Source organism: Lepidochelys kempii, chromosome 11 (assembly GCF_965140285.1).
Source record: "Lepidochelys kempii isolate rLepKem1 chromosome 11, rLepKem1.hap1, whole genome shotgun sequence".
Classification (NCBI taxonomy): Eukaryota; Metazoa; Chordata; order Testudines; family Cheloniidae; genus Lepidochelys; species Lepidochelys kempii.
Genome location: NC_136390.1, coordinates 79,104,356 through 79,121,610, shown reverse-complemented (window position 1 = coordinate 79,121,610; position 17,255 = coordinate 79,104,356). Strand labels below are relative to the sequence as shown.

Here is a 17,255-nt window from a genome sequence, read left to right as displayed (position 1 = left end):
GCTTCGTTAGAACCAAAAAGGACCAGTTTTGTTTAGCTCTGATATCACACTTCGGGTTAATGTCTTGCTAAGGCATTTTGAATAGGGTGGGTGAAAAGGCCTAGATAAGAGTTAGTTAATTACGATGATGATGATGAGGATGGTGACGGACAGCTTGGATGGATATCAGAACATACTCATGGCTGGAACCAATTGTAGGTTACTAGCTTTGATACTGTTCCTTGTAAAAACTTAACATTGATTTTTAGAAACGTGTACATGACCCAAGTGTCCCAAGTGAGGCCAGTCCTTACTGGCTGGATATTTACATCAAATCACTCGCTCGGAATTCCTGGCCATCTGATGAGCCCTGGAACTGAATATTCTCCCCCAGAAGTGAGCAAGGCTAATATGTTGACTTTGCCTTGATGAATGTGTCTTTCTTCATTTCAGGTAGTCAGCCGGCTGGGCCTGGATTCCTTGTCTCCATTTAACCCCCAGGAGCGCATTATTGAGTATGGACACCTTGTCCATTTTTTTTGTCACTCTCCTTGTTTGTAGCCCAGGAGAATAGCTGGTGACTCAATTTACTGTTGCTCAGATCCCAAAGTAGCACAATCTTCCTGGGATGCCATTTGGAACTCATTTGTGTTCCTACAGGGTTTAAAATGCTCCTGGCTGCCCAATGAAATGTTGATTTCAACAACATTTTTGATGGGAAAAAGTCAAAAAGAATCGCTTTGATTTTCTCATTTTGTTTCACTAATCCTGAAATGTTTCATTTAGATAAGGTAAAAAAGTTTTGGTTCAACTTTATCACTTTAATTTTGTTTTGACTTTAAGTTTTTAATAAAATATAATGTATGTTACGTTTAATAGTTGACATATTTATATATAACATATGTTAAAAATAAAATGAAACACTGTCAAAATGACACATTTTTACCTTATCAAAACAAAACAATCTGACTTTATTGAAATGAAACTTTTCAGTGGTCCAAAATCAAACTTTTTCAGAATTTTGATTTCATAGGAAATTTCAAATTTTTGGCTTTTTGTTCTAATTCAGAACGTTTTTTTTTCTTCATAATGTCAGAATTTCCCACAGGCAAGAAATTCCAGTGTCTGCCCAGTTCTAGTACTGGACAATGAAGTGCTGGGTTTACACAGCACCATCAGGAGCATCCAGGGTTTGCTTAGCAATCAGCGTACCTGGCTTAACATGCCACTGCATATCCAGTTTAGCAACGTGGGTGTCTACACGTGCTGCACTCACACCTGCCAATCGCAGTGCAGACACACCTGCAGGGTTGTATGCTGCTTCCCTTCACCATAGTATCTAGCACCTTGCATGTAAAGTCATTAGCAAGAGCAAAGTTCCTAGAGGACTTCATGGAGTCTCTGGTTTATTGTGGAAGGGCTGTTTCCAAGAGGAAGGGTTTGCAGTGTTTCCTAGAGCTGGTCAGACTCTGGAGGACTGTTCTGTAGCTGGATACCCTCCTCCGGCCTCCCTCCCACCCTCACTCATCATTGGCCATTGCAGGGTGAGCCCAGCTGGTGGCTGTCCCCTGAGAAGAGCAGCATGGCAGTGCCCAGTCCCTTCTCTGCCCCGAAGAGCAGCTCCTCTTATTTCATGGCACTGCTGCCAGCGCCGAGATGCCTCTGCTCAGAGCAGTGGAGGGGATTTTTAAAGGGGAAGAGTTGGATTTTTGTGGGGATGGTTCATGCGTTGCAGGAGAGAGGAATGATCCCTCCTGCCAGAAGTGTCTCCACTAAGGGCTCCCCCACACAGGCCCTGGAATAAACAGTTCTCCTTCAGGACAGGCTGCTGCTGGTTTCCATTTCCGAAACTGGGGTGGAGTTTCTCTCCACAGATATAGCCCCGAAAGGCCCAGTGAATTCAATGCAGCTCCTGGCTGTGATGGTCTAGGCCTGAGGGTGCCACATGGGACCCCGGTTCTGGTTTCTGGTAAAGGAATTGTCAGGGCATGCTGGGAAGAGCCGTCGGAGCATGGTTGGGGCTGCTCAGAGAGCCTGGCTTCCCTGCAGTTGCTTGACACTCTGGCCTGGAGCAGGGAAGGGCTGAGTTCCTTCTGATTTGCTGTTGGCAGGTACCTGGTGCAGAGCGGCCAGGCAGATGGAGGCTTGGTGTCCAAGTCTCTCCACACGTTCGTGCGTGCCGTTGGTGCGAGGTCAGCAGCTCCTGGGGGAGGATCGGTGTCTGCAGCAATGTCTGCTCTGGTAGGTTCGCGCTTGGCTCTCCTGTGTTACAGCAGGGCGACTGCTTCCCTGTGGGGTGGAGAGCCTGCCTGGGTGGGGCGGGAGCCCACTCTAAGTCAAACACTGACATTGTCCACAAGTGAGTAGTAGGAGAAACTGTAGCTTTCTCAAACTTTTGTACCGGTGACCCCTTTCCCATCGCAAGCCTCTGAGTGCGACCCCCCGTTATAAATTAAAAACACTTTTAAATATATTTAACACCATTATAAATGCTGGATGCAAAGCAGGGTTTGGTGTGGAGGCTGACAGCTCATGACCCCCCATGTAATACCCTGCGACCCCCTGAGGAGTCCCGACCCCCAGTTTGAGAACCCCTGCTGTAGCTCGTCTGCCAGGGGGTGTTGGCAGCAACAGGGGCTGGGGTCACTAGGGGAATCTCTGGGATCTAGGGGAATCTCTTTAACAGTGCACACCAGAACTGGCTCGAGCCCCCATCTGGAAAACTACACATTGCCCCGGGTGACTCTAAGAGGCCTCTGCTGCTGTTCACTTGCTGCCATTGTTCTCGCCGCTGCTTGCTGCCACCTTTGCCACTGTTCACCGCTGTCTCTGCTGGCTCCACTCTTCTGCTTGCCGCTGGCTGCTCCCCTAGCTGCCACGCTGTGTTAGAATCATAGAACATCAGGGTTGGAAGGGACCTCAGGAGGTCACCTAGTCCCACCCCCTGCTCCAAGCAGGACCGATCCCCGACTAAATCATCCCAGCCAGGGCTTTGTCAAGCCTGACCTTAAAAACTAAGGAGCAGGCCAAGTGATGGAACTGCAGAACACTGCAGATCTGCCAGCAGATCGAGGGATGTGATCGTTCCCCTCTATTCGACATTGGTGAGGCCTCATCTGGAGTACTGTGTCCAGTTTTGGGCCCCACGCTACAAGAAGGATGTGGAGAAATTGGAGAGAGTCCAGTGAAGGGCAACAAAAATGATTAGGGGTCTGGAACACATCACTTACGAGGAGAGGCTGAGGGAACTGGCATTGTTTAGTCTACAGAAGAGAAGAATAAGGGGGGATTTGATAGCTGCTTTTAACTATCTGAAAGGGGGTTCCAAAGAGGATGGATCTCGACTGTTCTCAGTGATAGCAGATGACAGGAGAAGGAGTAATGGTCTCAAGATGCAGTGGGGGAGGTCTAGGTTGGATATTAGGAAAAACTTTTTCACTAGGAGGGTGGTGAAACACTGGAATGCGTTACCTAGGGAGATGGTGGAATCCCCTTCCTTGGAAGTTTTTGAGGTCAGGCTTGACAAAGCCCTGGCTGGGATGATTTAATTGGGGATCGGTCCTGCTTCGAGCAGGGGGTTGGACTAGATGACTTCCTGAGGTCTCTTCCAACCCTGATATTCTATGATTCTATTTTTTTTTAGTACTTTATGTTTAACACAGCACTGAACTGTATTGGCTTTTTGTGTGTGTCTCTGCGGCTGCCTAATTCCGCATCATAGAATATCAGGGTTGGAAGGGTCCTCAGGAGGTCATCTAGTCCAACCTTCTGCTCAAAGCAGGACCAATCCCCAATTTTTGGCCCAGATCTCTAAATGGCCCCCTCAAGGACTGAACTCACAACCCTGGGTTTAGCAGGCCAATGCTCAAACCACTGAGCTAAAACTCCCCCCTTCCAGTTCTAAATTAGGTGTGTAGTTGACTGGTCAGTTCATAACTCTGGTGTTTGTAACTCTGAGGTTCTACTGTAGATGAAACAAAGGCTCCCAGTTGAATCCAATCATCTCCATCTTTAAACACTACAGGGAGGATCAAATGGTGTCTAGGACTTTTTAAACAGAGCTTACACCTCCAGACAAGAACACCCATCCCCCCCACCCCGAACTTGGCTTTGGCATCACTACCTGTGCTTAGCAAGTGAGGGTGACCCCCCTCAAGTAGAACATATTAAGTGCTGTTTTGCTGCCCTTTACTCGTACAATAAGAACGACATTTCATTACTGCGTATCCAACACTAAAATGAATTTTAATCCAAAACAGCCCAAATCGATCACTTTGGCAAAGCAGATCCACCTGCTGAGCACCTTGGCAGATTAGGCGTGTCTATGCAAATGTGGCCTGCTCGTGAGGTCTTTTCCCCTCTAGATCACTAGATGGCAGGGGAGAGCTCATTCAGACCCTGACATTCATCGCCTTTGACAAATAATACCTTTGCATTTGGGCCAGTGTAGCCACCTGGCTGAGGTCACTGAGGAAGTCTCAGAAGCCAGGTGCGTGTAACGAGCAGGCGCCCCCTTCCAGCAGCTGTCGGGCAGTGCAGAGTGCTCTCTGGGCTGGTGGGCCTCTTGGCAATGGCACGTGGCAAATCAGCTTCCTCGGTGGCCCCGTGAAAGCGATACGTGGTAACTGTTGTACTCACTCGCCTGCGTCTGGCATGGTCTCACTGCTGGCTTCACATTCAGCGCTCTTCCAAATAGCGCTTCCTGGCTGGTTCTTTAGTGCCCAAGTATCCCTCGTCCTTCATCTGAGTGTCTCGCTGCACTCCCCCTGGGCAGGTTGGGGGCTCTTTGTCCAGTCGCGGGCATGGTGGTGTGTGTGTCGTGGGGAGAATGGCAATGGCAATGGCAATCCACTCAGGTTAATGTCTCTTGTGGCTGGAGGAGAGCATGCGCGTGGAGCTTTCACCATGTCTCCTTGCAGGGGGCAGCTCTGGGCTGCATGGTGGGGCTGATGTCCTACGGGAAGCGTCAGTTTGAGGCACTGGAATTGGTCATGAGGAAGCTGATCCCTCCGTTCCATCAGGCCATGAATGAGCTGATCGTCATGGTGGACACGGACTCACTTGCCTTCAGCAGTTACATGGTGAGTGAGGTTTTTAAGCACTGCACAAGCTGCACATCTCTCCATTTCTCACCCCTTTATATCTGGAGGCTGCTCGCAAGCCTGCTCTCTCTCTGGTCGTTCCCATAGCGTGATGCTCTGGGTAAAGCTAAGGAGCTATGCTAGGACTCTCTGCAAAATTTTGGCTGACTTGATAGTTGCCTGTGGTAGATTTCCTACTTAGCCCTGCTTAGGTGGAGGGCTGAGCTTGCCAATGTCTCCTGGGCATAGACATAATGACAGGTAGAGAGGACCAGATTCTCCACTAATGTGAATCCCTGCAGCTCCATCAAGATCAGGGAGCCTGGGCAGAGTTCAACCAGCTGGGGGCCTGGCCCTGAATTCTGAAATGAAACAGTGCGATAAGCCAGAGTTCAGGAAAGGTGCATTGTATCTAACTAAGAACAGCCCCAAAGCCAAATTAATACAACAAACCAAATCCATGCGGATGACATTCCAGTGACCTTACAGGATACATCAAAGGCGGATCCTAAAATCTCTCACGATTTAGCTGTCTTGTCTGTGCCGAGAGATCGGCTCCACGGATCAGGCTGCGAGGAGAGAGGCAAGCAAAGGACTCTTCCTGCACAGAGATACGTACAGGGCACACCAGGGTGCTGCTGCGTAACAAGAAGAGACCCATGACAGAACGAGCCCAAACCAGTTGAATGGGAGGATGACGTGGGCTGGGACGAGGGGCAGAGAAAGCCTGTGAGCCTGCCCCTCACAGATCCACAGCCTGCTTGAGTGCCCAGGGTGCCCAGAGCTGCTCCTGGGGCCCTGCCCCACTAGTTTTGCACTCTGGCTCCCCAGGGTTGCATTGCAGCCATCACACTGTGCCATCCGTTCCCACAGGTGTTCAGGCTGAGAGTCGCAGCAAAGAGTGACCGGAAGGGTGGCACACCAAGGAATGTCCTCCCGTGCCCAGTAGGACAGATTCCCTCTGGCACCAGCATTCGGCTAGGCAGAAGAGCAAAGAGAAGAGGGCAGTTCTGTCTTCTTCATCCCAACACTGAGGGTCCGCCCCAGCCTTGATGTGACTAAGCAACTGCCGGGCAACTTTATTGTGCACCGCAGGGCAGCGTCCTCAATGGAGGGTGTCTGGCATGTCACTTCAGCCAGCAGTGGGATATAAACACGCCGCCCGGATGGAAACATTCCCCCTTTGTGCAGACAGGCCCATGCTGGGGTCAGGCAGTGGGGAAGGGCGAAGGCTCAAGGAGCTGTACTTTATCTGGGATAGTTCTTCCATCTCCAGCATCCTTGGTCTGATGCATGTTTGTTTGTTTGTTTCTCAACAGGATGCAATGAAGCTGCCTAAGAACACGCCAGAAGAGAGAGAAAAGTTTGTATTGTGTGAAGAGCTGAAACACAAACTCTGGCGTATGATCCCCTGGGGTAGCCGCTGGAATGAGCTGAAGGCCAATGGCCTGACCCAGAGCTACTGAAGTCAATGGAGGGGCTCTCATTGGCTTCAATGGGCTGTGGCTCAGGCCCTCATTTTGTGCGTGTGTGTGTGAGAGAGAGAAGGAAATCCTCACACCATACTGCAAAGCTAAAGTTTGGCTTTCCTCAGGCTTCTTATGGGGGCAGCAGACTCAGTGAGTTGCCCTGAATGGTGGGCGTTTGGGTGGATTTTTTTGGACATTTGTCCTACTTTCAGTGTTTGTTAATCATTCTTTGTGTATGCCCCATGCTCTGTGGAAAGGCATATTGTTAACTCACCACAGGGTGGATCATTTTTGGATGAGCAAATAGAACCTAAAACCAGCGTATTTGCCTAATGGTTTGGCCAGACTAGTGTCCATGGTGCGATATCACCCCTTCTCACAATGGTTTCCTTGCTTGCCTTTTGCAGTCAGGTTGACTTTATGTCTTGCCTTTCGCAGGCGCACAGCTGCTATGCAGCAGGGGCTGAAGAAGGCTGTAGGTGTCCCCTTCTCGCTGGCAGAGAAAGTGAACGCCTTGTGGCCCATGTTAAAAGAGATGGCTCAGTATGGGAACCTCGCTTGCAAATCAGATCTCCAGGTACTGGCCTGAGCGCTGGCAGTGGGCTCCGAGTCTTTCGCAGCTCTTTAAGAAGTTTGGCCCAGCTGGAGTGCAGAATGGAAGAAATCTGCCTTTGAGCAGTGGGAGGACTTGTACAGATTCTCGTTTATGTTGTTAGGAAGCAAACGGTCTGTCGATCACTGGTACTTGTATGACTCCCCTCACCAGACTGAGCACTTACAATCTGTAATGCAATCCTCACCTTCCCCCGGAGCGTATTACTGCTATGGTTCAGGTGGGGAACTCAGGTCTAGAGAGACTAAGTGACCTGCCCAAGAAATTTGTGATTGAGCAGGGAACTGATCCTACGTTTCCCAAGTCCCAGGCAAGCGCCCTGACCACTGGACCAATCTGTCCAGTACAGTATGGTGTGAGGATTTCTCTGCCCAAGCAGTGGAAAAATCCCGGTGGTGGCCATAATTTTTCTGACTTGCCACGGAAGTGCAGTGCCCAAGAGTCTGTCCCACATCCCCTGCTGTCTTGTACCAGCAAGGTCCAGTGGCCAGGCTGCCAGAATGAGAGGTGGAGGAGCTGCCAGTGGCTCATTGTCTGAGTTTGGGCAAGTCACTTCAGCCAATGGGTTCAAAGTTAGCCACTGATTTTAGCTGCCTAAATTTTTGGCAGGTTCTGATGGCCAAAACCAGTGGCATCTTTAGAAAATGTTGACCGTCGGGAGGGGACAATAATGCTCTCCTCCTTTGAGATCTACAGCTGACAAGTGCCACCTCATGGGAAGTTTGGATTGTTGGTCTGAGTATCAGTATCTGGACACGATCCACTTCCTGGGCCAGATCTTTGTGGGTGTAAATCAGCCTCAGGCTGTTGAGGTTGGAGGAGCCAATTTACAGCAAGGAAGGGGCAGCCCGGCATACGTAAGCTACTCAGGTAGCTCCTCACACGCGCCTTTAACGCTTGCATTCAGGTGGCGGCTAAAGCACTGGAAGCGGGAGTGTTTGGTGCCTATTTCAATGTGGTGACCAACCTGAAAGATATAACGGATGAAGCCTTCAGGAAGGAGGTAGGTCGCTCCTCCAGTTGTCCCCCAGGCCCTCCCGAGGAGGCGTAATGTGTCTGAACCGTCACCTGCCCCTGGGCTGTTGCCCGGTGCGGGAGAGATGTGTCAGGCGATGGCACTGCAGGCTAGAATTACACCTCTCCTGTGGATACTCTCTGTGCCCCAGTTCATCCCTGCTCCAGGGGGGAGCCCAGTGTAGGGCCCCCTACCCTGAGGGCTGCCTAACCTTGTGTCTACTGCCAGAGTGCTGTAGTCCTTATGGCAGCCTGGGAATAGCTGGGATGTAGGAACAGGCTGTCTCTTGTCCCCAGCACCCTCTCTCCTGCCCCCTGGCTGGCCCAGGAGCTCCTGCTGGGGGGTAAAGGCCCCACGAAGTAGTTCTTCGCTCCGGCGGGGGAAGCAGCCCGCTTAGCCCCGTGTACGGCGTGCACGCTGAGTCTGTCCCTCAGCCTTCCAGGGAGAGCCCAGGGAGTAATTCACAGTGCCACCCAGTGCAGTCTGGTCACTGCCTCTGCCTCTTTGCCCCCTGCAGGGCACGGGCTCTTCTGCTGCTCCCCTGCCCTTTCGGGAATTTAAAACAATGGGCAAGTTCAAGGGTATGAGAGAAGCACAGTTAGTACACTCCAACCTTGCACCATCCCAGTGAAACACTGGCCCCTTCTCAGAGCCACCCGGCCCGGCTGTGTCGCTTGTGTGGTATCTGGTGCATCTCAGGGCGCCATAGCAATCAGGAGCCTCCCGAAGCCAGATCAGGGGAGCTCAGACAAATGCTGCATCTCTTGCCCTGGCTCGTTGGGCCATCCAACACACCAGCTCCATTGCCCTGCTGCCTGGAAAACGACTTGTACGCCTGCCATCCTGTGACACTCCCTGCTGCAAGGACCAGAGGATACTCTGTGGCCCTGTGGAGGGACAGGTTTTTCATTTCCTTTCCAATCTCACTTGTTCCGGTGCTGGTCCACTGTGCGCTGGGCTCCTTGCACGGGGAAACTGAGACCCGCAGGATGGGAGGAGAGAAACGAGCCCGGGGCCTGCAGAAAGTGACAAGCTGTTGAGCCGCTAGGCACAAGTTTCAAAAGTTCCCAAGTGACTTAGGAGTGTAAATCCGGAGCCATAGTCTCCTAAGTCACTTAGGTGCTTTGGAAAATGTTACCTACTGCTGGAACCATCAAAAGCCACAGGCCTCTGAGCCCCTTTTGGGGAGAAAGTGTTGAAGAATCAGGAGATGGGGGGGGTGGGGGAGGGCGCTGCTTATCTGACCTCGCCCAATAGTGACTTCTCATGCTGCTCACCCACTAAATGCCCAATTCAGGCCAGCTGCCTTAACCACATTAGCACTCACACCCACTTTGAACCCATTTACACCATGCACTTGACTAGGGTTGCCAACTTTCTATTTGCAGAAAACAGAACACCCTTGCCCTGCCCTTCCCCTTGTCTGAGGCCATGCCCCTGCTCACTCCATCCCACTCCCTCCATCACTCACTCTCCCCCACCCTCGCTCACTCGCTCATTTTCACGGGGCTGGAGCAGAGGGTTGGGGTGCAGGGGGGAGTGGCAGTGAGGACTCCAGCTGTGGGTATGGGCTCTGGGCTGGGGTGCAGTGTCTGGGGTGGGGACGGAAATGAGGGGTTCAGGGTGTGGGAGGGGGATCTGGGATGGGGCAGGGGGTTGGGGTGTGGGGGTGGGGGCAGTGCGCAGAGCTGTCCCTCTGACTAGGAGCCAGAGGCAGACGCCGGCAGCGTCCCGGGAGTTGCACAGAGCCGGGTAGGGAGCCTGCCTTAGCCCCACTGCACCGACCGGACTTTTAACAGTCCCATCAGTGGTGCTGACTGGAGCCGCCAAGGTCCCTTTTCGACAGGACGGTCCAGTCAAAAACCGGACACCGGGCAACCCTACACGTAACTGACATCACGGCTGAGTTTTGTCCCGAAGCGCGAACCGTTAACTGCAAGGGAAGCCTGCTGGGAGAGGGTGCTGGCCCGTTCAGCTGTTACAATGGATTGGGCGGGAAGCTCCTCTTTGGCCTGTGGGCACTCGCGCCTCAGGCTGGGGGCGCGGGGCAGGCTCTGGAAACGTAGCTCCCCGTGTGCTGCATCCACATCTGACAAGGGACCCCTCCTGGGATGAGGGGTATATACACAGTGCCAGAGGGGGGACCCCCGGGACGGGGGGTGGGGAAGAGGAAATAGTTCCGCTGCCCTTTCAGTGGGAAACAATTCACTTTCTTTTTACACACAGACGCACGGCAGAGTCTCCAGCTTCTTGGCGGAGGCCCAGCAGAGCGCGGCGTTGATCCTGGAGCTGCTGGAGGGCCGGGGGCAGTGAGAGAGGGGGGCCGCTCCTCGGCAGTGCTAGGGCTGAGGCCAGGCTCGGCTGGGCCCGACTGCACAGAATACAAACCTGAAATGTTCTCGCTCCTCTTGTGGTCTCGTCACGAGGCAGCTGTCCTTGCCCAGACAGACCATGCTCTCCGGTCCCGTAACGGGCCCACGGCTGCGGCCAGCGCAGACTTCACCCCTGGCCGGTGGCCAGTACTCTGGGTCAGGGCTTGTGGTAGGAAGGGATATCACACCCTCCCAGGGAAGCAGCGTGAGCCGTGGAGGGGAGCTGACCAGTGGGGAACTCGAAGCTGCCCTGCAGCTCCCCGTGGGACGCCTTTCCCTCTACCTACTGCCTGGCCTGCCCATCCCTGCAACAGCATGGCTCCTATGCAGTGGCTTGGCCCTGGGTTCTCCCTGCAGCACCAGCCTTCCCCTTGCTGCAGCTGTGGGGTGGATTTCCACCTGTTACCACGCGGTGCAGGCAGCACAGAGTGGCTGTCCCCTGCCCTGCCCCTTCCCCCCCCCGTCCCCCCCCAAAGCTGCAGAGTCGCCGTCATCTGCACAGGTGAGGCCTTGGAGGGCCAAAGAGAGATGGGACTGGGTAATGGTGGCCCAGCTCTCCCCCTCCCTGCCTGGGGCCGCCGGCCCTGGTTTAGCCCTCTGGAGGGGGTGGGGCTGCAGCAATGAGGCTGGGCTCCGGGGGAATAGGCTCATTTCTCCCCCTGTGACCTCATAGGCTGCATTTTAGGGCTTTTCGGGGGGGGGGGGGTGGGGAATCTCACATGCAGCACATGGGCTCTGCCGCACCAGGGCAGTGGCTCTAGCCTCGGCAGAGGCCAGGTGGTATCTGTGGCTGTCCCCGTACACACGGGGCGCCACGACCAGTGTGGCCGGGACCCTCCTGCGAGGGGCGACCTTGGGTGCTCTGCTGGTGGGAAAGGGCCTGGCAGCACAGCTGCCAGCGAGCCAGGGGTGACCAGCACCCAGAACCTCCACAGCGGGGCTGAGGCAACTCCTGGGGAACTGCTGGCTTTGCAGACAGGCTCTGTGATCTGTTTGTGGGGCAAATCCATCCCACCAGTGGAGCAATTTGTAAGGAAAACCTCATGCCCCCCTGCCTCCCTACCCCTTCCAGCAAGGCTTTCCACAGGAGAGAGTGATCCGGCTCAGCACTTCCTGTCCCAGGCAGCCCACGACACCAGATCTCAGTGAGGACAAAGATAACACAGCCAGCCCTTGCCGAGAGGGCATGGTCCAGTGACTGATAGGAAGTTTTACAAAGAATGAAAAGCCTCCTCTCTTCTTTCAGCTTCTCGTAAGTCAGAGCTGCCCTGTTGTCTGACAACAGCCAACTTCCCCCAAAGTTTGGGGAGGTGTTTTGAAGAAGGAAGAGCTGGGGACAATAACCACGCATCCAATGGATACTCTTTCACCGCCTTAGCTATTTGGTTTCATGGGTCTTATAAGCAAAGGGAGAGTGACTGTGGTACTTTACTTTCCATAGCCCCCTCGCTTTCATGGAGTTCATCGTGCTTTCAGATAACTTTGAAAAGAATGACCCAGTGCACCATTGTGTGATAATGTAAGGTCCTTACTTCAGAATGGCCATACAGGGTCAGACCAGTGGTCCATCTAGCCCAGTATCCGGTCTTCTGACAGTGGCCAATGCCAGGTGCCCCAGAGGGAATGAACAGATCAGGGCAATTTATCGAGTGATCCACCCCGTCATCCACTCCCCACTTCTGGCAGTCCGAGGTTTAGGGACACCCAGCGCATGGAGTTGTGTCTCTGCTGCCCATCCTGGCTAATAGCCATCGATGGACCTAGCCTCTATGAACTTATTTCATTCTTTTTTGAACCCTGCTATAGTTCTGGCCTTCACAACATCCCCTGGCAACTGGTTCCACAGATTGACTGTGCGTTGTGTGAAGAAATACTTCCTTATGTTTGTTTAAATCTCCTGCCTATTAATTTCATTGGGTGGCCTCTAGTTCTTGTGTTATGAGAAGGAGTAAATAACACTTCCTTATTCACTTTCTCCACACTAGTCACAATTTTATAGACCTCTGTCATATTTTCTCTTACGCATCTTTTTCAACCTGAAATGTCCTGGTCTTATTAATCTCTCCTCATATGGAAGTTGTTTCATACCCCTAATAATAATTTTTGTTGTGCTTCTCTGTAGCTTTACCAATTCCAATATATCTTTTTTTGAGATGGGGTGACCAGAACTACATGCAGTATTCAAGATGTGGGCGTACCGTGGATTTATATAGAGGCAATGTGATATTTTCTGTCTTATTATCTATCGCTGTCTTTATGATTCCCAACATTCTGTTCGCTTTTTTGGCTGCCGCTGCACATTGAGTGGATGTTTTCAGAGAACTACCCACAATGACTCCAAGATCTCTCTCTTGAGTGGTAACAGCTAATTTAGACCCCATCATTTTATATGTATAGTTCGGAAAACATAATCCCATGTGCATTACTTTGTATTACAAGAGTGAATTTCCCCTACCATTTTGTTGCCCAGACCCCTGGGTCTGATGCATGCCTCTCACAACATATGATGTACCTCCTCCAGTGCCCTAACTGCCCCAAATAACAACGGTGTGGGTGAGACCAGACAATCACTGCACTCTTGGATGAAGGTTCCCATCACCTGTGGGTGAACACTTCTCACAAAGCAATCACTCTATCTCCAACCTCTGAGTCCTCATCCTCAAAGGAAACCTGCACAGCACTTTCGCGCCTGGTACTTAAATTCAGCATTTGCTAGACTCAAAAAACCATGGTCTTACTAAAGACCCTGGATTTATGGACCCTGGATTTATGGCTGATTACAACAATCTGTAACCCACTAACCCCCTCTTTTTGTCCTCTGACTACCGGGGTGTTAACATGTTACTCCACCTCGAATGGTCCTTTAGAATATGTGCTAACTACTTATGCTAAACTATCTGTTCAACCTTGTGCTTAGCTGTGACACTGGGAGTACCTTTCCCAGACCTGAAGAAGAGCTCTGTGTAGCTTGAAAGCATGTCTCTCTCACCAACAGAAGTTGGTTCAATAAAAGATATTCCCTCACCTACCCTGTCTCTCTAATATCCTGGGACCGACATGGCTACAACTACACTGCAAACATTTTGTTTCCCAGTCACCCAGGTTAGTGAGATCCCTCTGTAGCTCTTCGCAGTCTGCCTGGGACGTAACTATCTTGAGTAGTTTTGTTTCATCTGCAAACTTTGGCACCTCACTGTTTACCCCTTTTCCCAGATCATTTATGAATATGTTGAATAGGACCGGTCCCAGTACAGACCCCTGGGGGACACGACTATTTACCTCTCTCCATTCTGAAAACTGACTATGTATTCCTACCCTTTGTTTCCAATCTCTTAACCAGTTAGGGATCCATGAGAGGACCTTCCCTCTTATCCCTGTACTGGGACCGGTGCTGTTCAATATGTTAATAAATGATCTGGAAAAAGGGGTAAACAGTGAGGTGGCAAAATCTGCAGATGATACAAAACTACTCAAAGCAGACTGAGAAGAGTTATAAAAGAATCTCACAAAAATGGGTGATTGGGCAACAAAATGGCAGATGAAATTCAATGTTGATAAATGCAAAATAATGTACATTGGAAAGCATAAACCCAACTATACATATAAAATGGTGGGGTCTAAATTAGCTGTTACCAGTCAAGAAAGGGATCTTGGCATCATTGTGGATGGTTCTCTGAAAACATCCACTCAATGTGCAGTGGGCAGTCAAAAAAGCGTACAGAGTGTTAAGAATCATGAGGAAAGGGATAGATAATAAAATAGAAAATATCATACTGCCTCTATATAAATCCACAGTACACCCACACCTTGAATACTGCATGCAGATCAGCTTGCCCCATCTCAAAAAAAAATATTTAAATTGGAAAAGGTACAGAGAAGGGCAACAAAAATTATTAGGGGTATGCAACAGCTTCCATATGTTGGAAAAGAGGCAACTAAGAAAGGATATGATAGAAGTCTATAAAATCATGACTGGTGCAGAGAAAGTAAAAAAAGAAATGTTATTTACTTCTTCTCATAACACAAGATGGGCAGGGATGGTGTCCCTAGCCTCTGTTTGCCAAATGCTGTGAGTGGACAACAGAGGATGGATCACTTGATGATTCCCTGTTCTGTTCATTCCCTCTGGGGCACCTGGCATTGATCACAGTCGGAAGACAGGATGCTGGGCTAGATGGACCTTTGGTCTGACCCTGTGTGGCCACTCCTATGTTCTTACCAATTTTGGTTCATACATTTTCAGTCTCACGGTGTTCTGGTTTACCCAGCATGATCTTAATACACTCTTTGAATGACAGCAGTAGGCCACTTTGGTCAAATTCAGTCTGTCTCCCTTTCGAACCTTTTCCCATAAACATTGATTGTTGTAGGTTATTACGACTTGTTACGTGTAAGGCTGTCGTGAGTGGCTCGCAGTCAGGGCACAAACCCCAAATGGGTTGTGTGTTGTAGACTCAAGTATCCGGTGTGAACTCAAGTGCTAGAGCAGACTTACCATGGAGTCACAGACAGCTGAGCCTGCCTTTGTGATAGATGGTCCCTTCCACCAAAAGTCACAATAGTCTGATTATTCCCACTCCCAAAGGACCAGTCACTTACCCCAGCTCAATTGTACCTCAGATCTCTCCCCAAAGACAATGCTTGTACCCAATCCTATAATAAACTAACGAAAGATTTATTAGCTGAGAAAAAGAAATGAGAGAGTTATTTACTAGGTTAAAGCAGGTAAACACACACACACAAATGAGCTACAGTCTTAAGTTCCAAAAGGCAATAGAAACTGCTGCAATGTGCACGGTTTCTATGGCCTCCAGAGCGAACCCAAGCTAGGAAGTGGGGATCCCTGGCTTATGCTTAGAAGTATTGCCTGCTCTGAATTCCATGAGGCATCGGGAGATCCAGTGTGTTGTCAGGCATTTTCCTTCCTTCCTTCCCCCAGAGTTCCAGCCTTTGGGACAAACTCACACGCAGGTCCCCTCTTCGTGGGTGTGGGGGGAGCAATTCACAGTCGTTGTCCTTCGACGTTTCACAATGGCTCATTTGGTTTCAATGGGCGTTTCTGTGGGCAGGATCAGCTCCTTACACTCATTTAACGCTGCTGTCCTGATGGGGGAGTTACACAGTTACAGAGCTTTACAATGCAAACACTCATTATAACTTCACACCATGGGATCCAGAGGTCATAGGCGAGTTCACTGCATGCAGCAGCCAACACGTTTCCTCACGTCTCCACACTAAACATGTTCGTAGCAACATAACGTCTGTTTTAACAACGCAAACACACAGGGGAGCCAGACTTGCTCCAGCTATGCGCTTATCAGTGGGTGGTGGGGCCTGGGGCCTTGGCATGAGTTGGCACCTGGTCTGCCAGCATCACAATAAGAATTGGGACTTGTTACAGCTGAGCTCACATAGGGTAAATGTGTAGGGCCAGTTAGCACACCACTGTCCACTCCTGTACATGTTCCCCATGGCTTGTCAGCAGGGCCTTGCACAGGAACAGCTTCAGAGGAAAAAATACCCCCTCCTCGCCCAGTGTCCGGCACCAGCCCACGTGAGTCATACAGCCGGCACGTCGTGACGGTGCAGTCGTCTGACTCTGGACACGTCCCACTGCTTCTATTCACCCGCCTGGTAACACCGCACCCCTGGCTGTCTTCACCTTGCTACAGGCATGGCACTGAGCTAGCCGCGCCGAGCATCACCTGCCCGTGGACTCAGCTCACCGAGGAGTGTTACTCACACTCCACCCCCACAGGTGGCCCGAGGGGGCTGGCAGGGCTACTGCATCCCCTGGCTTGTCGTGGTTTCCACCACATCCAGGGTTTACAGTTTGGTTCAAGGGCTCTCAGGCCCCCCACGGTACAAACTGTTCCAGTACCCCTGAGCAGCTGCCCTTCCCCCAAGCAATGATTGGCACCAGTGCCCCTGCCCTGCATACCCCCATCACCCCTCCCTCATGCCCCCCAGTCCCTCAGTTTTGCCTACCCCAAAAGTTTAAAAATCAGGACTCTCACCGTTAAACTCAGGAGATTTAAATACCCTCTGTTTTGCTGTGACCTTGCCATCTGACTCCCGCCCCCCCGGGCTAGGGGAGGGTGGAGGGGTGTGGGTGACAGACTCTGTGCTGCCAGATCGCTGGGGTTGCACGGGGAGGTGATCGTGGCCCCTGCAGGGGCTCTCGTGGCTGCTGGACAGGACAGAGCTCCCAGCTTCACCCTGTGCCACATCCTTAGTCATTAACTCTGTGCCCCCCCACACCTGCCCCTCCCCCACCCAGCAGGGACTATGCCCCTTCCCAGCCCCACGCAGTTCTGCCTCTGAGCCCCACGCCTGCCCCTCCAGGGGCTCTTCACCCACCTCCCCCCGCCCCAGGGCTGGTGCTGCATGGCAGGGGAGAGTAGGGGCAGAGCTGCGGGAGCCGCTTGACTCAGTGCTCATGGGGTGGGAGTGGGGTCAGACTGACCCATTGGGCACAGGAGGGAGCAGACCCCAAATTCCTCTGGATCCTGGGGAGGGGTCGCTGCCTGCCTCCTGCAGCAGCGCTGAGTGGCTGCCATCTCCACTGCCCCGCCTCCTGGGGAAGAGCAGCCAATCCCAGACAGGGCTGTAAGTTCTGTCATGTCAGAAGGGTGGGCCTCTGCTGTGGTGATGATGTCATGGCACCTGGGGGGAGCCCGCCTTGGCAATGATGTCATGGCAGACGGGACGGCGTCCGCGGAGGTG

At 51.8% G+C, this 17,255-nt stretch overlaps 1 protein-coding gene across 2 annotated transcripts in view; it reads left to right on the top strand.

The window, feature by feature from the left end:
• The window catches only part of FTCD (formimidoyltransferase cyclodeaminase), a 39,142-nt gene extending 28,587 nt beyond the window's left edge, over window positions 1–10,555 (top strand). For both annotated transcript variants that reach the window (XM_073306928.2, XM_073306929.2), the window contains 7 exons: window positions 433–494; window positions 2,091–2,220; window positions 4,899–5,060; window positions 6,380–6,423; window positions 6,968–7,106; window positions 8,050–8,145; window positions 10,384–10,555. In XM_073306928.2, coding sequence (XP_073163029.1) covers window positions 433–494; window positions 2,091–2,220; window positions 4,899–5,060; window positions 6,380–6,423; window positions 6,968–7,106; window positions 8,050–8,145; window positions 10,384–10,470 — 720 coding nt within the window. In that variant the 3' untranslated portion in view covers window positions 10,471–10,555. The remainder of the gene's footprint in view (window positions 1–432; window positions 495–2,090; window positions 2,221–4,898; window positions 5,061–6,379; window positions 6,424–6,967; window positions 7,107–8,049; window positions 8,146–10,383) is intronic.
• The last annotated feature ends 6,700 nt before the right edge of the window (window positions 10,556–17,255 follow it).